A 23,868-nucleotide genomic window follows, 5' to 3' on the forward strand; every position below is an offset into this window, starting at 1 on the left:
GAAACGGGCCGCCCCTTCCAACTGGAAAATGGCAAAAATCACCTACCGTTCTTTGGTGTAGTGCAAAGCCGCAAAAATATCGACCATCTTCTCGAGCCACCTTTCGGCGACATCCGGATCGGTCCCCCCAAGGAACTTGGGTGGAGCAAACTTTTGAAATCGTTCGAGAGCTCTGTCTTCGCTCTCGACGTGGTTGCCAGGGTTTCCAGGATTAGGGTTTGGGTTTTGGCCCAGTTGCTGCACCACTTGTGCCAGCAAATTGGTCATTTGCTGCACAGCGGCAGCGATTTGCACGTTGGGGTCAGGATTAGGTCCAGATGAGGGTTCCCCAGTACCCCTGTCCGGTGTGGGTTGTCTATTTCCGCGCCCACGTCCCCGTCCACTCCGTGTACCTTCCATGAAGTCTACTTGGTCTAGGCAAATGTACTAAACCAATATAATATCAATGCATGTAAGTAAAACCCAAAAACTTTTCCAATAACATATATATACATTCCAAACAAGGCAACAACACACATATCAACAACCAGTCAAGTCAGGTACAGTCAAGTCAAGTACAAACATGGACAATCCACGAGAGAAAGGCCCCATCAAAAGAAATATACACGTAGCTAAGCCAAACATACCAAACGGCTAGCTTAGGCTCTTTCCCTAACCCTATATACAAGAAAAAAAACTATCCCAAAAACCTAGGAGTCGAGACCTAGTCCGTCGATGGGCTAGTAGACCCGCCCGACGGGGTGGATCCAACCCCAGCCTCGGGCCCCGCACACAAGTCCTCGTCACTCACGCCCTCGACCACGTCGGTGCAGAGGTTCAGGATCGATGCGACTCGAACCTTAACCTTTCGAGCTCGCTTAGACTCGCGCTCACGAACTTCCCTAAGTTGAGTGCAGAGGTCATCAACCCTATCCTCTACCTCAAGCACGTCATACTCCAACCCCTTAATGCGCTTGGCTTATTTCTCATTGGCCGCCCTAAACTGGTTCACCTCGGCCTCAAGCCTAGAATCATTGGCCGCCCTAGGGTTTCAATCAAGGAGCTATACAAAAGATATGTCCATCTAGCTCAATTCGGCAACCAACTATCAAATCCAGTCCAAAAGTATTTATTTTCCTGTAACGAAAACAAAAGGGAATAGAGTGAGCTTACGCCCAGTGAGATAATACCACTCAAGCAGCAAAGTTCACATAAGCATCAAGCTTTTCATTTCAATTCATCAAAAGTAAGCAAAGGCACACATCAATAGTGGTGATAAAAGGATACGGGCGGCTCTCAAGAGCCCTTTTCCTCGTTTGCATTCTTGATCGGATCTCATTGACCCTCCGTCAATGTTTAAGAGTAACCAACTGTAGGCTCCACTTTACTTCCATTTCTTCCACCCAACATACCCCTACCGGGCCCAAACTCCAAACTGTAGAAATTTGGTAATACTCGAGTATACCGGAATCAAGAGTCTCACTACTACAAGATTCCATATAACAGTCCCCATGGCTCGTCAATTTTCATGACCAAACCCTCGCCGGCTCGATCCAATCGACTACCAATGGGGTTGAGCTCAGTCGTATCACTAATGGTCGTTGGATACTCGTCCAAGCGACACCAAATTCATGAACCAATTCAGTATTTCATGTATCATTCAATCATTGCAGTAAAACAGTAGACAGTCATATGAGATACCAAATGGGTGAGGGCGATCAAGTACACCCTCACTTAATTAAGTTCAACGCAGCAAACAAGCCTTCAAGGCATCAAATTCACATATACCAAAGCCACATTGTAAACAACAAGTGAGTGGTACACTCACCAATCAAGCAAATGATATTTCATGCACTTCCGCCTAAGAGCGTCTTGCACCACCGTCACGTCCTAACATATTCAAATAAGCACAATAAGACTCAATTACAAGTCATAAACCAAGTCCCAATACCACCAAAATAGGCTCCATAAGAATACATAAGCACTAGAGTAAACCATGAAAATCCGGAAATGGAATAAGCTCTAACCCAAAAAAAACAGTTTTTGACATCATTTTACAGTTTTGGCATCATTGACACTACGATTATCGGATGGAGGTACAAGATACACCGTTTCGAAGCTAAGAGATAGGGCTACAATATTAAAGAAGGCTACTCTGTCCTGTTCCGGGTGTAACCAGGTCAAAAATGCAAGATACTAACCCAGAACCGTAAAACACAGGTTCACAAACCACATTCTGGTTCAAACATCATAAGTCAGGCTACCAAAGTCCAAATCAAGTAATTCCAAAGCCATCCGAAAGCTAAGATACACGGATACAATTCATCAGAAGACCTCAACAACCAATTCTGAAGTATTTCCAACCAAAATAACCAATTACAGAAGCAATTCTCAAGTTCGGGTAAAAACAGGGCAGCAGGGGTAATTCAGTCTTTTCACAAGCTACGTTCCTCCGATTGACCTAAAATTTTACAGCCATCTCTAAAATATTATTCCCTACAACTTTCATGTTTTAACCCAAGGCCAATTCGGCCGCTAACTATGAGGTACTGTGCCGGGCAGAATGTAGGACATGAAACCCTAGTTTTCCAATTTTCCTTCCAAAACAGAAATTTCCTGCAATTAACCACTTTTTCCACCTTCTAGCTTCCTTAAATATCATTTCCAATCATCATACATGACCACCTAATAATAATCATATGAAAACAGAAAAATCACCAATAATTATAAAACTTCACCAATTCAACCAATATCAAGATATAATCCATAAAATTACATTTTAAACTACCACCAATCATGAATTAAACATCATTAGATGGAGGAGAGGGGTTCCTTCACAACTCACCTTAGTAACACAAGAGAGAGAGAGCAACTAGTCACCTTAGCTTTCCAAACAACTTCACCAATCACCTCACCAACACTAAGTGAAGAGGTTTTATGGAACAAAAGCAAGTTTAAGTGGCTGTTTTGATGGATTTGAGCTAAATGGAAGCAAGAACTTGGAGAGTTTTCTTTCTTTCTTTCTTGGAGAGGGCCGGCTTCAAGGAGCTAATTTTTGAGTGATTTTTGGTCAATTTTTGAGTTATTTTAACCAAATGGTAAAAGGGTGGATAGTGTTCAAAAAGTGAAAACTAATCATATGGTGACACTTGTCACCCTAGTTAATGCATCCATATCTCTTTGTTCCCTCTCACATCAATCCACTTGGTAACTTCTAATTATCTCTTAGCACCCGATAATTTAAATCCAGTATCCGAAACTTAACCTAGTTGGCCGAATTTTTCCGAACTTTTCGCCTTAGTGGGTCCCACGTCCGGTATACGCTCTTAATTTCTTAAAACCTTACTAATACTAGAAAACTCACCTAAAAACTATATTTACTCATAAAAATTATCTAGACTTTTTGAATAAAGAAAATGCAGAAAACATGCCAGTAACTCGAATAATACCTAGAAACTGGGAAAAATTACGGGTTCTCACACGATTCGTACAAGTTGGAATGTCGAGGACGACATTCTTTTAAGGAGGGGAGATTGTGATACCCCGAATTTTAGGCCAATATTTTTCCCTCGTTCTTTTAAAATTTCGATTTCTTTCTTTTGTCTTGTTTTAACACATTATTTTTTTTAATTGGACACTTTAAATTTAAATCAAAACCCTAGTTTTACTTGTGACTAAAAGGTTATTATGTAATTGAGTTTATGTATGACAATACATATTTTATTATAGTTAATTATAGTGACTGGGTGATTAGTGGAGTAATTGAGGTGTAATTAGGTTTTTGGAATATATCAAGTATGTAAATTGTGGAGTAAATTGGTAGGATTGTGAATTTAATTGGGCCATAGTGTGACTTTTGGTTAATTACAAGTTGCTAGACTTCCTAAAGGTTCCATGATATTCCTAAGCTTAATTTTGATTGGCTAATCAAAAAGGTAGTGGACTTTGACCAAGGGACTTAGTATTAATCTTCTTAGCAAGAAAAAAGCCAAAAGAAACAAGCAAAGTTTCGGCCAGCTTGTGGAAGAAATGAAGAAAGGAAAAACCGAGAGACATAATAGAAAGAACAAGAGAAAAATTCTGGTTTTGTGCAACCCATCCAACAAGCTTGGGAGTTAGAGCAAAAGAAAGCTAAGGAACTTGGTTCTTGAAGTGCAACCTTGTGAACCATCTTTGGAAGGTAAAGCAGCCTTGAACTCTTGTAAAAGCTTATAGCAATTGAGTAGAAATGTTGATTTTGATTTTGTAAGATGCTAATAAGGGTTAATGATGGTTTATATATCACTTTTGTGGGTTTGTGTGGAGGATTTGGTGATTTCTATGGTGGTTTGAGAAAATTCCAGAATTGAGATTTCTTATGGTTCAGTTCTGCCTGTTTCTGTTTGAGAATGGTAGAGACCGAATTAGCCTTAGCTCAAAACATGAAAGTTGTAGGGAATGATGTTTTATAGTTTCCTGTAAAATTTCAGCTCAATCAGAGCAACGTAGCCTGTGAAAGGACCGAAATACCTTGACTGCCATAGGAGTAAAGTCAGTGGACAGTTTTGACAGTGCACCAAGTTGGTCGTGTTTGTTAACCTTGATACCTACTGAACTAGCATTTAGTCAAAGCATGAAAGTTGTATTACTATATCGTAGATTGCCAACGCCACTCGAATCACCTCGTTTGGACTTCGGTAACCTGAGTTATTGTCATTTATGCATAATGCAGTTAACAAGCCCGAATGTGAGATTCTTGTTCTGTTATTTGAGATTTTGACTTAGATACACTACAAACTGGCCTGAGTGGTCTTCATCAAAGTTGTAGGACTTTATCTTAGCTTCGAAACAGTATAAATTTCACCCCAATCCGATAAGCATAGCTTCGGTTGTGTCCGTTACGTAAAACAACATCATATCTGTCTTTTGCTAAACCTTCATTTCCGCACATGCTCCTAACTTGATTTTGTACTTGTATGACTTTGGGCCTATTGAACGGCTATTGAAATGAGATGATTTTGTGAATGACTTTGGGGATTTACTGTGATTGAGTTGAGATGTGATTTGTAATGTCTTGTAGGATGGAAAATAAGGAATTTAAGGGGAAGTGCTGTCCAATCTTTGAGAACGTTTAATCGCTGTGAGTTTGGATTAATTCTTGGTAGAATGAAGAGCTTGGACTTGATCGAGAAAAACTGTCTATGATGAATGAGGATTAAGAGCCGTGGTTGGTGAGTGACCCCAAACTATTTCCAAAGCTACTTATGAATTGTTTCTTGCATTATTTACTCGATTGCATATCATATGTGCTTGCATGTGAGTTCATGACATGATTTGGCTTCACTGATTTCTTAGAAAGTCTTGTGCTGAACACCAACGTCTCCACCACTGTTTACTTGGAGCAAATGGCTCCGTATCACTGTTTCACTGTTATTGAATCAATTTGAGCGTTGGATGTTTAAGTACAATGATTTCACTGGCTCACGAGAGCAATAAACGTACATTGGATTACTGATTCATGACATCATTGAAATGAACTATTGAGAAACTGATTTGATGACTGCTTTTACTGGTTACTCACTGAGCTTCTAGCTCACCCCAAAATGTTTTATTTCCCCTCCATAGGGCTCGAGGCGAAGGAAGCGCTTGTATCACGTTATTCGTGTGACTGGATGACATACATCTTGTAGAGGTTAGATTTGGACTCTTTTGTGTAATAGTTGGGCTAGTGTGACTGTTTGGACTCAAAAGTGGATGTATGTGTACGTTCCACGCTTAGAATTAGTTTTCGCTTCGCTTATGATATGTTAATTTGTGGAACATTTGATGTATATTGGAGATTTATCTTGTAATTGAATTGAGAACTGTAGTGAGTGACTGAGTCCCGGAGAGAGCTGGGCAGGCGACCCGCCGAACCCTGGGGTACGCCCTAGGGGGAGGTGGGGCCGTCACAGTTGGTATCAGAACTTAGGTTTCCGATCTCTGTAGTGTATCCTAGGCTTCAAGTTTAGGATGCCGGACTGTGGGTCTGATGAAATATCGGTGATTTCTTGTAGGACTGAAAATCAGACAAGTGGGATTAGGCTTGCTTGGAAATGCTTGTTTGACTTTTGCGGGATCTCTTGACTTGATTCGTACAAGTTGCAATGTCGAGGACGACATTCTTTTAAGGAGGGGAGATTGTGATACCCCGAATTTTAGGACAATGTTTTTTCCTCGTTCTTTTAAAATTTCGATTTCCTTCTTTTGTCTTGTTTTATCACATTGTTTTTTTTAATTGGACACTTTAAATTTAAATCAAAACCCTAGTTTTACTTGTGACTAAAAGGTTATTATGTAATTGAGTTTATGTATGACAATACATATTTTATTATAGGTAATTATAGTGATTGGGTGATTAGTGGAGTAATTGAGGTGTAATTAGGTTTTTGGAATATATCAAGTATGTAAATTGTGGAGTAAATTGGTAGGATTGTGAATTTAAATGGGCCATAGTGTGACTTTTGGTTAATTACAAGTTGCTAGACTTCCTAAAGGTTCCATGATATTCCTAAGCTTAATTTTGATTGGCTAATCAAAAAGGTAGTGGACTTTGACCAAGGGACTTAGTATTAATCTTCTTAGCAAGACAAAAGCCAAAAGAAACAAGCAAAGTTTCGGCCAGCTTGTGGAAGAAATGAAGAAAGGAAAAAGCGAGAGACATAAGAGAAAGAACAAGAGAAAAATTCTGGTTTTGTGCAACCCATCCAACAAGCTTGGGAGTTAGAGCAAAAGAAAGCTAAGGAACTTGGTTCTTGAAGTGCAACCTTCTGAACCCATCTTTGGAAGGTAAAGCAGCCTTGAACTCTTGTAAAACCTTATAGCAATTGAGTAGAAATGTTGATTTTGATGTTGTAAGATGCTAATAAGGGTTAATGATGGTTTATATATCACTTTTGTGGGTTTGTGTGGAGGATTTGGTGATTTCTATGGTGGTTTGAGAAAATTCCAGAATTGAGATTTCTTATGGTTCAGTTCTGCCTGTTTCTGTTTGAGAATGTTAGAAACCGAATTAGCCTTAACTCAAAACATGAAAGTTGTAGGGAATGATGTTTTATATTTGTCTGTAAATTTTCAACTCAATCGGAGGAACGTAGCCTATGAAAAGACCGAAATAGCCTGACTGCCATAGGAGTAAAGTCAGTGGACAGTTTTGACAGTGCACCAAGTTGATCACGTTTGTTCACCTTGATACGTACTGAACTAGCATTTATTTAAAACATGAAAGTTGTAGTGGTATGTCCTAGCTTTCCAACGCCCCTAGAATCACCTCGTTTGGACTTCGGTAGCCTGAGTTATTGTCGTTTATCCATAATGCGGTTAACAAGCCCGAATGTAAGATTCTGGTTCTGTTATTTGAGATGTTGACTTAGATACACTGCACACTGGACTGAGTTGCCTTCATCAAAGTTGTAGGACTTTATCTTAGCTTTGAAACTGTATAAATTTCACCCCAATCTGATAAGCGTAGCTTCGGTTGTGTCCGTTACGTAAAACAACATCAAATCTGTCTTTTGCTAAACCTTCATTTCCGCACATGCTCCTAACTTGATTTTGTACTTGTATGACTTTGGGCCTATTGAACGGCTATTGAAATGAGATGATTTTGTGAATGACTTTGGGGATTTACTGTGATTGAGTTGAGATGTGATTTGTAATGTCTTGTAGGATGGAAAATAAGGAATTTAAGGGGAAGTGCTGTCCAATCTTTGAGAACGTTTAATCGCTGTGAGTTTGGATTAATTCTTGGTAGAATGAAGAGCTTGGACTTGATCGAGAAAAAGTGTCTATGATGGATGAGGATTAAGAGCCGTGGTTGGTGAGTGACCCCAAACTATTTCCAAAGCTACTTATGAATTGTTTCTTGCATTATTTACTCGATTGCATATCATGTGTCTTTGCATGTGAGTTCATGACATGATTTGGCTTCACTGATTTCTTAGAAAGTCTTGTGCTGAACACCAACGTCTCCACCACTGTTTACTTGGAGCAAATGGCTCCGTATCACTGTTTCACTGTTATTGAATCAATTTGAGCGTTGGATGTTTAAGTACAATGATTTCACTGGCTCACGAGAGCAATAAACGTACATTGTGTAAGGCCCAAAGACAACCTAAGAGGGGGGGTGAATTAGGTTGATTAAAATCTTAATCAGATTTATGCAATTTTTGCTTAATAAAAATTTACCTTCTTTTCTAGAAATGATCAATCAAGTAGATTAGAAGAAGAGAGCAATATTGATTCGAAAAACAAGTATAGATAAGCAATGAGAATTTTATTAAACAAAAAGAAATAAGATAGAATATCAAACCGATTGTCTACCAAGCTTTCCTCAAACTTGAAGACCAATCACTTGGTTGAGCAACTTCTCTTTGATGAAAGATGATCAACTAGATTACAATGGAGGGAGCACTTCCTCCTTGCCCTAAGCCTCACTTAGTCAAGCTAAGAAGTTTTACAATCACTCAGATAACCCTCTACAATGCTACACTAATGAAACTTTCAACCACAAGAGAAATGATCACAGAAATTCACACCACTTAGAGAACAAATCTAGCTTTGGAGACTATTTTCTAGCTAAAATATCTCTTGAGATCTTGTAAACAAAGTGTGCAAAAATCACTATCTGATTCAGAGTCGTTTGTATTTAAAGGGAACAAAAAATGGGCTTCATTAATACTTCCAACGGATAGAAGGCATATGAAGAGTCAGCTAGCCGTTGGGGCTGTCGGACGTCCGACGGCTTAGTCATCGTCCGAACCCATCGTCCGAAAAACAGTCAAGTTGTTGTTCGGACGTCCGATGGAATTTTATCGTCCGAGCTTCAGTGTCCGAACGTCGTCCAGAGAGCTATCAAATCTTCGTGGAATTTTTAGGACGTCCGATGAGATTGATGTGCGTCCGAAGCATGCGTCCGATCCTTCAGGACGTCCGATGCTTCCTTACGAGCGTCCGACAGAGTCTTGGCAGAGAGTCATCAATACTTTGTGGAATTTTTAGGACGTCCGACACGATCGATGTGCGTCCGAAGAGTGTGTCCGATCCATCCGGACGTCCGATGCTTCCTCACGAGCGTCCGACAGAATTTCCTTCCTGATGTTCTTCATCCTTTCGGACGTCCGACAGATTCCATTGGACGTCCGACATGGGTGTCCTGTTTTTGCTTCTCCTTTTGGTTGATTTTCATTTCATGACATATTCGTACCTGATTCTTTGATAGGCAAAAAACACTTATATTTGAAGAGAGTTAGATAAATATTTCAAAGTCCTTTGTGATCATCAAAACCAAGAATAACATTCTCCCCCTTTTTGATGATGACAAAACAATGGTTTGAAATAAGATTTGATGATTGCAAAATAAGCTCCCCCTTTCTCAATAGACAAGAACTCCCCCTTACTGAGTGAATCATAAAAAATTTTGACAAACTCCCCCTCACTTGGCTGCCCAACCAAATTAAACAATTATCCAAAATATGACAATTAAGCAACCAACATCCAACATTTTACCAATTCAATCCATCAGCCAATCCAAATTTAATCAAATCATGAATCAACCAATCAATCCAACATCATCAATCATCAATCATCAACCAATCCAGTCATCTCCCCATTTTTGTCATCACAAAAGGGCAAACAATCACATCCATCTCATCCACACACATTCATTAATGCAAACCAAAAACTTCATTACATCCACACAATCATCATTCAAAATACTTAAACATCTATCAAACAGTACCAAAAGAAACATAAACATAATCAAAACCAAATGTTGAATTCATCTACATATCCATTGTTGAACACCACAAACACATCAAATAGACAAACAAAATGCAAATGTCCTAAATGGTGAACTATGTGGATCCAGGAGTTCTTCGAGAGAGCTGATATTGGGAGAGGTCCTCCTCTTCAGTTTCTTCATCAGCTTCAGCAGCCTCTTCAACTGGTGCCTTGCCTTTATCTGCTGTGGAAGGGCCATGAGGAGTCACAGGAGTTGATGAACCAGGGTCTGGAATTGATGAGTTGGGATCAGTGGGGTGTGGCTCATTGTCATGGGACACTTCCTCAACCACAGGTGGGGGAAAAAGAAAGTTCTTTTTGTCTAGGAATGCTGTTTGTTGCTCAGAGGACATGGTGAGCATTAGACCATGTTCTAGAAGAAGAACATGTTGTTTGAGTTCAGGAAGGAGCTCAATCACTTCATCATTGGAGGAGGAAGATGCCTTAGTGGCAGACTTCCTGGGATGAATGGGAGTGAGTGAAACAGATGAAGGATCATGTGCAGTCTTAGACCTCTGTTCACTAGATGATGCCCCCTTATAAGCCCACAGATTATCTTATAAAACAAGATTTTTCCTTTCAAAATATCCTTTGGTAAAGGCATAAGAAGATGCTTCTTTGGGACAAACACCTAGAATTGGGACTTTGTAAAACTCAAAAATCTTTTGAAGAAACTTTCCATAAGATAATTTTCTGCGAGAATCAGTGGCATAGCGAAGTAAAAACTTGCATATGACAAAACCAAAATCAATACGAATTTTTTCTTGAAAACAGTAAAAGAGATACAACTCCATTTTGTTTGCATCAGTTCTATGACCATCAGTGGGTACAAGCAGGTTTGAAATGATTGAAAAGGCAATTAGATTCACAGGAGCAAGATCATTCAGTTTAGCATCAGCAGGGGAGGAAAAACTTCTTTTAAAATAAGTCAATATTTTAGCCCCATCAAAATGATTATCAGCAGTAGGGTGCTCTTCATAGGAAAAGAAGTTTGCAATTTTATCCTTGCATCCAGGTTCAATAGTAGTTTTTAAAATATCATTCACAATTTCAGAATCAAAGACTAAGTCTACCCCATTAACCCTGGACATAATCTCAGTTTGGTCAGTACCTTTCCTAAGATTAGCAAAGAATTGATACAGCATTTCAGGGTAATAAACATTGGGCATAGAAACGAGATGTGACCATTTCTGGAAAGCAAATAGACTCAGAATGGATTCTAAATCTATGTGGCGAAATTCAGAGGAGTTTACAGTTCGTTGAGGGATGACACCTTTCTGGGATATCCAGGAGTGTTTGTCTTTTGCAGCATCATCAAAAAATGTAGGGAGTGGGGCTGATTTTGGAGGCGGTTGAGAAGAGGTTCCCTGTCCAGATGCAGGCTGAGAGGTGGGTTGTGGAGTAGGCCATGACATTTGACCCTTTATGGCTCCTCTCTTGAAGCGTTTGGATGAACGTTTGACCGTAGGAAGATCCTCATCCTCATTCCTGAGTGGATGCTTGCGTCCGGCAGTAACCTTTCCTCCTCTTAGATTCACCATTGTGCGAAATGTGTGGAATGAAGGATGCAAATGATGCACACAGTAGTAGGGAAGTGAGTCGCACAGAAATTTTGGGACAAAAAGTCCTTGAACAAGATTTGACAGAGCGGTTATGAGAAAGTAGGGTTTTGAGGGAAATTTGGGAATTTACGAAATGTTGTGCGATTCGATGAAATAATCAGGAGAAATGAATCGCAATCAATCAGGAAAAGTTTTGTTTGAGTCAATTTGGGAATGAGAGCTTCAGAATAGTATGAATTTGAGAGTGAGAAATGAGAGAGTTTTCGTCCGAGAGGAAATAGAAGAGAAGAGTTTGAAGCAAATGAGGGAGAAAGTTAATTTAAAAAGTGAGCCGTTGCACTGTCGGACGGCCGAACGAAGTTGTGTGTCCGACATTTTCGTCCGAACAGGTGCATTCTGGGAAAATAGCTGAAGAACATCATCGGACGTCCGTTCATCTGCTTTAGGACATCCGAAAGCTTTGAACAGAAAAAGAACAATTTTAAGATGATTTTTCGATTATCCCTAATTTTGATCTTAGATGAATGAATTGATCCAATGGCAAAGCTTTTGTAAAAATATCAGCAATTTGATCTTCAGTGCAAACATAATTCACACAAACTTCACCTTTTGAACAAGATCGCGAATAAAGTGATGCTTTATATCTATATGTTTTGTCCTAGAATGATGAATTGAAATTTTGGTCAAATTTATAGCACTGGTATTATCACAGAATATAGGCATGCAATCATATAACAATCCAAAATCATTCAAGGCATACTTCATCCATAAAAGTTGAGCACAACATGCACTAGCGGCAATATATTTCGCTTCGGTTGTAGACAAAGAGATTGCATTTTGTTTCTTGCTAAACCAAGAGACTAAGCAATTACCAAGAAAGTGACAAGTTCCACTAGTACTCTTTCTATTCACACGACAACCTCCAAAATCAGCATCCGAATATCCATATAGTGCAAACTCACTAGATCTAGCATACCAAAGACCATAGTCTAATGTACCTTTCAAATACCTAAAAATCCTTTTAACAGCATTTAAATGTGATTCTTTTGGACAAGATTGAAAACTAGCACACAAGCAAACAGCAAACATAATATCGGGTCTACTTGCGGTTAAATAAAGTAAGCTTCCAATCATACCTCTATAGTGCTTTTCATCCACATGTTTACCTTCTTCATCTTTGTCAAGTTTTGTTGAAGTGCACATTGGAGTTCCAACTTGCCTTGAATCCTCCATGCCAAATCTTTTCAGCAATTTCCTTAGTGTATTTTGCTTGATTTATGAAACTGCCCTCTATGGCTTGATGTATTTGAAGTCCAAGGAAGAAATTTAATTCTCCCATCATAATCATTTCAAATTCACTTTGCATAATGGTGGAAAAATCCTTGCATAGATACTCATTAGTAGCACCAAAACTAATATCATCTATATATATTTGCACAATAAGAAGATCATCTACATATATTAGCATTGTGTCTAATTACCCACATGCATTTCATCCCTTTGTTCAGATTTCTTTTCACATAGCAATCTCCTTTCAAATGCCCTTTTTGACAACAAAAACCACACATAATGGAAGAATCTTTAACATGTAATGGTTTGACATATCTCAATCCACTTCTTCTATATGTTGTGAAACCATGTGCATTTTTGTTGTGTGCTAATGTTCTTTGATGAGCAGTAAGAAAGGTAGATGACATGTTCTTTTTGAGAAAATCTTGGTTTCTTGCTTTCAAAGTCTCATCCAAGTTGTCCATTCTTTTCTTCAAATCACCATGTCTTTCCTTCAGTATTTCACAAATACTTGTCTTTCTATCAAGCTCATTCTGAACATCAAATCCGGCTCTTACAAGACATTCATTGTCAGTCTTTAGTTGTTTATTTTGTTGAAGAAGACTTGCATTTTCATGAATGAGAAAAGCAATTTTCTGTTTTAGCTGCTTGTTTTTATCATAAGATTCTTTCAAGGCATTATGCAATTTTTCAACAAAGGATTCAAGATCATCATCTTCTTCATCATCACTTTCAGATTGAGAGTGTATGGAAGTTACCTCATTATCTCCAATAGCCATGAAGGCCATTTGAGCTGATTCTTCCTCTTCTTCAACTTCCCCTTCGGAGTTGCATTCATTCCAAGTAATCTGGAAGTTGTTGAATCTTGGCTTTCGATCAGCTTTCCCATCTTTCATTTTCTTCATAGGGCATTCGTTTGCATAGTGTCCAGGCTGTCCACATTCATAGCATTTCGATCAGCTTTCCCATCTTTCTTGTTGAATTCTTGTTTTCCTTTGTTCCTTGCATTTGATGAATAATTTTGGAATTGATTGCTAGGTCCTCCCCTTCTAAACTTCCTTTTATTCAGGATTCTCTTGAAGCCCCTTGTGATGAGAGCAAGATCATTATCATCACCATCCGAGTCTTCATCATCCAAGTGAGCTGGATCATCTTCACCTTGAGTAGTCTTTAGAGCAATGTTTCTCTTTGCTCTAGCATCCTCTTCCTCCTGCACTTTAGATTTCAGTTTCAACTCATAAGAGGTTAGTGAGTTAATGAGAGATTCAATAGGCACAGAATTTAAATCCTTAGCCTCCTCTATTGCAGTCACTTTATTTTCCCATTCTTTGCCCAATGCATTGAGAATTTTCCTGTTCTTCTCTCCCAAGGTGTACTCTTTGCCCAACACCTCGAGATCTTTGATCAAGTCATTGAACCTGCAATACATTTTGTCAATATCCTCAAGAGGTTCAATTTTAAATGATTCATACTTTGTGACCAAGATAGCCTTTTTCTGTTCTCTCACATTGTCACCACCCTCATGGATTTCTCTTATCTTATCCCACATTTCTTTGGTCGATTTACAGCCTTTTACTCTAATTGATTCATTTGAATCTAAGGCACTATACAGAACATTCATGGCTTTGGCATTCAGTGTGAGATTAGTCCTATCTTGAGCATTCATTTCAGCTCTTCTTTTTGGCCGAAGCAACCCTGTATCTGCATCAACAAAGTTACTTCATGCGGTCCTTCACTCATAATAAACCATAGCTCAATATCAATAGATTGCAAAAAGATAATCATCCTTTCTTTCCAACTAACATAATTGGAGCCACTGAACATGGGAGGCCTAGTAACAGATTGCTCCTCAACATGTGAGTTCATGACATGATTTGGCTTCAATGAGTTCTTGAGAAGTTTTGTGCTAAACACCAACGTCTCCACCACTGTTTACTTGGAACAAATGGCTCCCTATCACTGTTTCACTGTTACTGAATCAATTTGAGCGCTGGATGTTTAAGTACAATGATTTCACTAGCTCACGAGAGCAATAAACATACATTGTGTAAGGCCCAAAGACAACCTAAGAGGGGGGTGAATTAGGTTGATTAAAATCTTAATCAGATTTATGCAATTTTTGCTTAATAAAAATTTACCTTCTTTTCTAGAAATGATCAATCAAGTAGATTAGAAGAAGAGAGCAATATTGATTCGAAAAACAAGTATAGATAAGCAATGAGAATTTTATTAAACAAAAAGAAATAAGATAGAATATCAAACCGATTGTCTACCAAGCTTTCCTCAAACTTGAAGACCAATCACTTGGTTGAGCAACTTCTCTTTGATGAAAGATGATCAACTAGATGTACAATGGAGGGAGCACTTCCTCCTTGCCCTAAGCCTCACTTAGTCAAGCTAAGAAGTTTTACAATCACTCAGATAACCCTCTACAATGCTACACTAATGAAACTTTCAACCACAAGAGAAATGCTCACAGAAATTCACACCACTTAGAGAACAAATCTAGCTTTGGAGACTATTTTCTAGCTAAAATATCTCTTGAGATCTTGTAAACAAAGTGTGCAAAAATCACTATCTGATTCAGAGTCGGTTGTATTTAAAGGGAACCAAAAATGGGCTTCATTAATACTTCCAACGGATAGAAGGCATATGAAGAGTCAGCTAGCCGTTGGGGCTGTCGGACGTCCGACGGCTTAGTCATCGTCCGAACCCATCGTCCGAAAAACAGTCAAGTTGTTGTTCGGACGTCCGATGGAATTTTATCGTCCGAGCTTCAGTGTCCGAACGTCGTCCAGAGAGCTATCAAATCTTCGTGGAATTTTTAGGACGTCCGATGAGATTGATGTGCGTCCGAAGCATGCGTCCAATCCTTCAGACAGAATTTCCTTCCTGATGTTCTTCATCCTTTCGGACGTCCGACAGATTCCATTGGACGTCCGACATGGGTGTCCTGTTTTTGCTTCTCCTTTTGGTTGATTTTCATTTCATGACATATTCGTACCTGATTCTTTGATAGGCAAAAAACACTTATATTTGAAGAGAGTTAGATAAATATTTCGAAGTCCTTTGTGATCATCAAAACCAAGAATAACACATTGGATTACTGATTCATGACATCATTGAAATGAACTATTGAGAAACTGATTTGATGACTGCTTTTACTGGTTACTCGTTGAGCTTCTTGCTCATCCCAAAACGTTTTATTTCCCCTCCGCAGGGCTCGAGGCGAAGGAAGCGCTTGTATCACGTTATTCGTGTGACTGGATGACATATATCTTGTATAGGTTATATTTGGACTCTTTTGTGTAATAGTTAGGCTAGTGTGACTGTTTGGACTCAAAAGTGGATGTATGTGTACGTTCCACGCTTAGAATTAGTTTTCGCTTCGCTTATGATATGTTAATTTGTGGAACATTTGATGTATATTGGAGATTTATCTTGTAATTGAATTGAGGACTGTAGTGAGTGACTGAGTCCCGGCGAGAGTTGGGCAGGCGACCCGCCGAACCCTGGGGCCGTCACAGACGATCGAAGGTACTCTTTCACGTCTAACCTCCTCGCGCATCCCCAGGGTCTACGTTCTTTCTTCTTTTTTCGTCCCTCAGCTTTTCCTGCTCGCTTTTCAAGCGATTGGCCTCTTCGGCATTAGCCCTCTCATGAGTTCGGTCCAGCATTTCTCGAACTGACTTAGGAGGTTTTTCAACGAATTCAGTGTACAATTTATGCACGCGCAATCCATTGACGAAGTCGGCCATGATGACCTTGTCATTCCGATCTCGGACCTGGATAGACTCGTTGTTGAACCGCACCGTGTATTCACGCAGTGACTTATTCGGCCTTTGCTGAATCGTCATTAGGTGAGCTGTGGTCTTGGAGAAGGCTCGCGATGAAACGAACTAAGCTGTGAACAGACGCGCAAGCTGGGCAAAGGACCGAATAGACCGTGGGGGCAAATCTTGGAACCATTGACGCGCCCTTCCGTCCAGGAACATGGGAAAACCATTGATCGTATCAGGTGCCATTTGTAGGCGCATATGAGTCAAAAACACGAATAGGTGATCCTCTGGATCTGTGGTTGCATCATAGGATTTCATACTCGGTATCTTGAATTTAGCGAGCAAGGGGTAGTCCTCAATGTCTGGGACGAAGGGGGAGGTAGAATACCGGTTCCCCTCCGGATCTAACAACAGATCCAGTTCATCCTGAACCTGATACTTCCTTTTCCTCGGAGAGCACTCCCTCTGAGGGACTCCCCAAAAGGATTCATGGTGGTCTGTTCGAGAGTTCCCATGAGAGGACTTCAAAACCTCTATCTGTTCGTGAGAGGGTACCTTCTGTGCCCACTTTTGTCGGGGGCTGGGACTCCCAGTTCGGGATTCTGACGGCTCCAATCTTCCTGCCTTCTTGCCCCTCGGCCCTGGGTCGCGTAGACCTCCGATACGACCCTTCAAGTTGTTCATGATTACCTCGAAAGTGGGCAGATTCTCCACCACCACTTGTACTAGCTGTTCAGGCGGGATCTGCTAGGGCTCCGCCCTCTATTCACCAGGAGTTGGTCCCTGGCGGGGATTTTGGAGATCGCTTCGCTCATTCCCCTTGGATTCATCAGCGTTCCTCTGAGATCTAGTCCTCGGCATGTTTTGCGAGAGGAAAATTGCGTTCCCACAAATGGCGCCAATTGATGCGACTGCCGAGAGTACGATCCGAACAGAGCAGCAGCGGACTGAGCGAACTGAGAGGGAACGAGCTGATACCAGCGAAGTGAGCGAATTGACCTACAAAGGATGAACAGCGGGGCTAGCTCCCCGTTGTGACTCTGACGATCAAGTCAGTTATGTCTACAAGTAGAACAATAGTATTGATTACTGTAGAAGGCGTATCTTGTTTTCTCTCATTGTGTTGTATTTATAGAGCTCTTGGTAGTAGTTTCCTTATAGGATTATGAGCTCTTCTAGAGATGGACTCCTCTTAAGGCTTCGTCTGCTGGTTCCGAAAGGTTCGGGAGCTACGGCCCACCAGGCCCATCCAGTAGGGAGGTGGTGGTCTCGCTCGAGCTGGGCCTTGGCTAAGGCTCAAGCTGGATTGTTCGAACTGACACGTGGCCTTGGCGAATTGGCTCCTCCACACTAGCCCCCCATGGAATCTAGAGTCATCGAAAAATCGCATGAGTCTGGACCAAATTTCGAGAGGCGCGTCAGTTCAGTGTGGGGCCCATGGTTTGTAACCGCCACGTCTGCTCAGGTGACCGTCACATTCGCTTGTGTAACCGCCACTTTAACCGTCCCGTCGCGTGACAATTACCAGTGTTAAGTTCGAATTTAATTCAGGACGCTTCAGGCATGTTCTTTAGCTGATGTGTGACGCCCCCACTTCTCCCAAGGGCGAACCCAAGGGTATCTGCGGAACGCCTGCCTAGCTCTCGCCAGGACTCGAGACAAATCAATTCAAACTTAACAATATATAACAATTTATACCAGTCTAATAAGGAAAAATCGCTTCCATAAACGAATATCCAAGTCTTGTACCACGTGTTCAAAATACATCCGTTATCCAATTCTTACGTCAGGATCCAAAAGATACATCAATTTCCAAATATATACAATAGCCAAAATGTCTAGTCAATTACAATTGAAACCCTAATACAAAAGTACATCCAAAGGGTTCCAACGAGTTTTACTCCATCCATTCCTGTTAAGGAAAACAAATCTACGGGGTGAGCGAAACGCTCGTGAGGCCAAGAAAACACACATGCAAGCACGTTGTCCAAATAACAATCCCAATATTCAAGTAATTTACAATTCGAGCGAGAAAAATAAACAGAAACAATTCAAGGATATAGGAGCTCTCAGGAGCTATTTTCCTCTTGCTTCGCCACGGCTCGATCCGATACCCCCTCGTGATGACACTCCGTTATCCTGGTGGGTATTTTATCCGTAGAAACTTCACTTATTACTTCCTCCGACCAACATTCCACCCTCTCGGATCCGAAACCAAACACGCACGAAAAAGGCGATACTCGTCGAGTATGCCACACGAGATCTCAAGAGATCAAGTTTTGATTTTTGAACACGCACGGAAAGGGCGATACTCTACGAGTATGCCGAACAAGATCTCAAAAGATCAAGTTGTGTTTTGTTACTCTCTTGGTTTATCAAACTTCTCGACCAAACCCATGCCGGCTCGGGTTGCAAGATTGGTTAAGAGAATTGGGCGTCCCCATAAGTCGAGGAGGTTCACTCCACCCGACAACAAGACACGCACGACATACACGACATGCATGGCAACACGACACGCACACGAAAACGGGTATATTTTAGTCGACGAGATTCACTCAATCGACTTTGAAAACCAAGTTAATACAAGTAAAGTTCAAGTAAAGGAGAGTGAGTGCGATAAAGTACACACTCGTCTCATCAAGTGATATTCATGTATATAAGCAGGTAAATCAAGTAAACACGACAAGTCAGGCACTTGACACTCACCAATTCAAAAGTAATTGAGCGAGAAAATCTTTAGTTGTCCCCTCCGGGATTCTTTTCAAGACTCGCTTGAGCACCTGAAGCAATTAACAAGTATTTTTCACTCACAATCACGTATTAATCAAGAAAGGAGTTACGCTTATTTGGACTAGTCAATACCTCAAACCAAGAACCTTAGCCACTCAAAATAAAGGTTCAAAAGTGAGGTTTCATTAACACAAGAAAAACTGATTTCCTTCATGAAATCAAGTTTAAAGCGATCAATTATCATCAAGAAGGAGTAACAAGTTTTCAAATTTTCATTTTCTAAGAAATCAGCAAATTTCAGCTTTGCGCGTCAAATTTAGAAAAATCAGATCTTGCACTCAGTTGGTCCAAAATTATAAAACTTGGTACCGTTGGAAACCTCTTAGAAAGTACTAAAAGTTCTTAAAAGACACTTTTCCATGAATCTAAGTGGAAGGTATTCAAAAATGAGCTTGAAGGTACAGGTTCGGCGTACAAGGCAGAATTAAGTTGGATTTCGGCCAACTTTGGAAATTCGGCACGATTCACATGTTGCAAACTGGCCTCTGAAATTTACAGCTCAATTAGTGTTACAAGTGAGGTCTATAACAAAACAAGCGGATCAAGAATTGGAGTTTCGAGTACCGAGATACGGTAGCTCAAAGTTGAGGAAGATTCAAGACTGAAGAAGAATTTCCAGTTTTGAACCTCCAACACTAGCAATTTAATTCGGTATCGAAACGAACTTGAATTGGTGCCAACTTTGGTAGTATTTTACTCCTATATGCAAGGTATTCCTCTATCAAATTTCAGGGAAAAATACCCTCGGGAAGGTAGTTAATTAGTCAACCAAAGTTCAGGAAAAATTCTAAGGCAATCTGCCTTGTGACTTTCATTTCACAATTTCAAATCGTTTAACCAAGAAACTATCCGAACATGGTTCATTTGTGAAACAAAGGTCTAAGACTCATCCATGATACCTTTGGTAAGTGATGAGCATCAAGAACTTCAATTAATAAAATCATTCCCAAGTTTTGCCCCAAATCAGTCCAAATACTACGTTTTTCCAAAACAGGGCAGTCCTCTTGTTTTAGTCACAACTCAATCAATTTAACTCGGAATGAGGCATGGTTTATGGCGTTAGAAAATACATTCACGGGACTAAAAGTTCACAGAAGGAAATGTTCTGAAATTCGGCAAGCAACCAGCTCAAAATTGAGCCTCAAGTTGCTGCCTCAACAAGCCATTCCAGCAAATCCGAGAGACAGGACAGCTAACTTAAAACATTTGGTTCGGATCACTCACATCGAATCAGAACGTGCATTTTATCTCAAATTAAATCTAGGAATGTCTAGTTTCAAACGCCACCGACGGCACTTGATTTTGACACCCGTGGACAGAGTTATGGCCAAAATACGACCACTGGACAGTTTTACCCGAAAATAATTTTCCAGCATGCCTAGTTCATGAATAAATTCATTTGCCCATCCAATCGTTAATGTTTTCCAACGAAAATTTCTACACACATAATATAACATATACACATCAGGATCATGCCAATAAATCACCAAAAATGGGCCTTATCATGGCCTTATGGGCCTTTTTTGCCATTTCCCCGTGTGACATATAAACCAATAAAGCTTTCAAATAAGCGTCTAAAGTGAAAAAAATCATTTTTCACAAAATTCTAATTTGCCATTGGAGGCCATGTTGGCGAGCAATTGCATAAATTAGATCATTAAGGTGATCATATAACTAATCTACACTTGAATTATGGAAACTTTACAAGAAAACCAAAAATACATTTCATCATAATAATTTTGAGCAAATTCTTAAAGCTATGATTACCATCAAGCCGGGTAAGAAATCTAAAGTTCATTGTGAATCAAAACAAAAGTTGTAGTTTTGCTAAAAATAAGGAGGAAGAATTTACGAAATGCATAAAAACCTTGGCATGCAATTTTGGCAATTTAAATACAAAAATTTAAATGGTAAAATTTGACAATTTCAATAAAAAGTTTAAAAGGGAAGTTTTTTTTTTGGCTGTTCTTTTTATTTTCTGGCAGCGAGAGAGTGAAGTTATATTGGTGTGCTAATACAGATGAGAATTTCTGGGATGTTTGCATCAAAATTCAAATAAAAAAATTTAAAAGGGAAGTCTTTTTTGCTGTTCTTTTTATTTTCTAGTAGTGAGAGAGTGATGTTATATTGGTGTGCTAATACAGTTGAGAATTTCTAGGATGTTGCATCAAAATTTAAATAAAAAGTTTAAAAGGGAAGTCTTTTTTGCTGTTCTTTTTATTTTCTATTAGTGAGAGAGTGATGTTATATTGGTGTGCTAATACAGGTGAGAATTTCTGGGATGTTGCATACATTGTTAATCTGGCTTTAGATGTATGTGGTGATGGAATGCTTGTTAATCGATTCGAAGTAAGAAACGTGGTATTGTAAACCAATTTTGAATTTTAGTTTTTCACTCATGATGCATTGATCCAAGTTGATGATAAGCAAATCATGATCCGGCTATTTTACGAAAAAATTCATTATGTACATTATTTAAAAAGAATAGATCAAAAAAAGAACCTGTCTAAGAATCTAGCATTTTCATGGTGCATCTTGGTTTGTATTAGTTTCAATTGCCCTGCACATCTATTTTTCCTGTTGATGACCATTGTGGATGTTCCATCTTCTTATTGCAATAAAAGTTGGTACAACAATTTTGGTTAATAGGTACTATGACTATGAGTTGGGTAAATTCCAAATTTCGTATATTAAATTTTCTGCTGTGAGAGTAGCTAATTGGGCTCTTGAGTTTCAGAAATTGGGGTTTTTGGGTAGAAGGAAGGTCAAAAAAGAAGAAAAAAAATAGTTCAATAAGATACTTCAAGGTTTAAGGAGAAGGGGAAAAGGGAGATGAGGAGTCTCCCATTCCAATTCTGTGCAGTTGTGTAAACTAATGAAATCTGATACAATTTTGGTATAAATGTGAATTATAACTGAGGTGATATAAAACTCAGTGTTACATCAAAAATATATTAGTTTACACTAAAATTGTGCTACTTTACATAATTGGACGAAACTGGACATAATCTCAAATGAAAAGGCCCCAGATCCAGGGGGAAAAGGGAGGCTTTGAGATCAAACAGACATCGCAGTCACATGCTAGTCCCTACCACGTTAAAGAAGAATTGAATCAAAATAGTAGAACTCTAGACTGAGTACTTACAAGTAACCTAATTTGTTTCATTCTTTTTCTTTTTTCGGCCCAACCACCCTCCAAATCGTTTTCAAAACTAAAATCCAGACATCAATGGCTAACTAGATATGATTTATTTGTGGGTATCTTGCTATTAATGACTAGCTAGTGCAAGTAAATAATACATTGTCTTGCTCCAAACCTTCTTTATCTATATACTTTGCTCTTGCTTGCATGCAGCCGCTCTTAACTTCCATACTCTTATGTTTGTATTCTTGAGAATTTGAATAACCTTGTGCTTCTAGCTTATGTCTCCATCCTTCAAACATTTTGATATGTCAATTTCAACACTTCCGCTGCATGATTTTTGTACTAACAGCGGTTGAAATTTTGGTGCATTTGTCCAATTGTGGTACTTTCTAGATAATATGATGTGTTCTTATATAATATTGTTATACTTACAAATTTATTCATGTACACTAATTCAATGCATAAATACATAGATGAAGTAGCGAACAGCATCTAAATCAATGTACCTATCCCAATTTCGAGTGTTCAGATTTGATATGTCTTATGAACTTTCAAAGCCACTTTCACGTTTGACTCCGAACACCATGCATATGTAAACTTTGACATGTACAGATTACAGAATTATATATGACTAGAAAATGACATAGGTTATTGTCTATTTCTCAAAATTATTCTAACCACAGGTCTTGGCTGCAACTTATTGCCTATAAATATGTAGGTCAAGGTAAATTCGGCTCTAGATTGCAGTTTAACTTTACTGCTAATAAAAGATCTAAGCTAAACTTTTTCTTCCACATATGTCTCCTCCTCCCCCCCTCAAGTTTCCTTAAGTTTCACTCCCTTACTACTGCCACCCGTCCTCCATGGAAATCTTAGGCAGACAAATTCCTTCTTCTTCCATCCAAGATTTCGACCAGCCCTCAAAACTAGCTGATCTTCCCTTTGATGTCATCACTGCTATTCTGACAATGCTACCAATGAAGGCACTCTTGATTTTTAAGTGTGTTTCAAAACTATGGCTTTCCTTAATCTCAGGACCTAAATTCATCAAAGATCATCCCAAGTTGAGTGCATCAACTAGTAATACCCAGAGCCTGCTATTTGTGGTCGCTAATAGTGCGTGTGACCATTTGGAACATTGTCCTCTTAAATCTTTATCCTATGAAAAGCTTTTGTATTCAGTTAAAATTGATTATCCTTCTCTCAATGGCTGGATTGGCGCCATCAAAGTTAGGGGTGGCTGTGATGGTTTGCTTTGTATTGATATCGAGAAAAGAGGTGACATGGTCCGCACGTCTCCATCCCACAGCTAGTCAGACATGCACTATTGCCCATAAGGGAATCAATGAAAAATTAGGACCAGTAGTAGAGGCATAGTCTGCTTCCATGAACGAATGGGAAGACATGGAGGTTAGGGCTATGAGGCCCCGCAAATTAGGTTCTTATCTCCTATCTTGTTTTTCCTTGCTTGTCTTGAATTTGTGGTTGCTTTGATGATCGTGGTGTGATTTTAACCCCATTACTT

General features: G+C 39.5%; 1 protein-coding gene across 1 annotated transcript; it reads left to right on the forward strand.

Annotated features, from left to right (window-relative positions):
- The first annotated feature begins 23,206 nt into the window (after positions 1-23,206).
- Positions 23,207-23,656, forward strand: LOC140012689 (F-box/kelch-repeat protein At3g23880-like). The gene has a single exon (XM_072060971.1). The coding sequence runs from the start codon at positions 23,207-23,209 to the stop codon at positions 23,654-23,656; it is 450 nt and encodes a 149-aa protein (XP_071917072.1).
- The last annotated feature ends 212 nt before the right edge of the window (positions 23,657-23,868 follow it).

Source organism: Coffea arabica, chromosome 8e (genome assembly GCF_036785885.1).
Source record: "Coffea arabica cultivar ET-39 chromosome 8e, Coffea Arabica ET-39 HiFi, whole genome shotgun sequence".
In the NCBI taxonomy this organism is placed as follows: domain Eukaryota; kingdom Viridiplantae; phylum Streptophyta; class Magnoliopsida; order Gentianales; family Rubiaceae; genus Coffea; species Coffea arabica.

Bases quoted from the DNA above. Each gene is read 5' to 3' on its own strand.
- LOC140012689 (XM_072060971.1), top strand. From the start codon at position 23,207: ATGGAAATCTTAGGCAGACAAATTCCTTCTTCTTCCATCCAAGATTTC.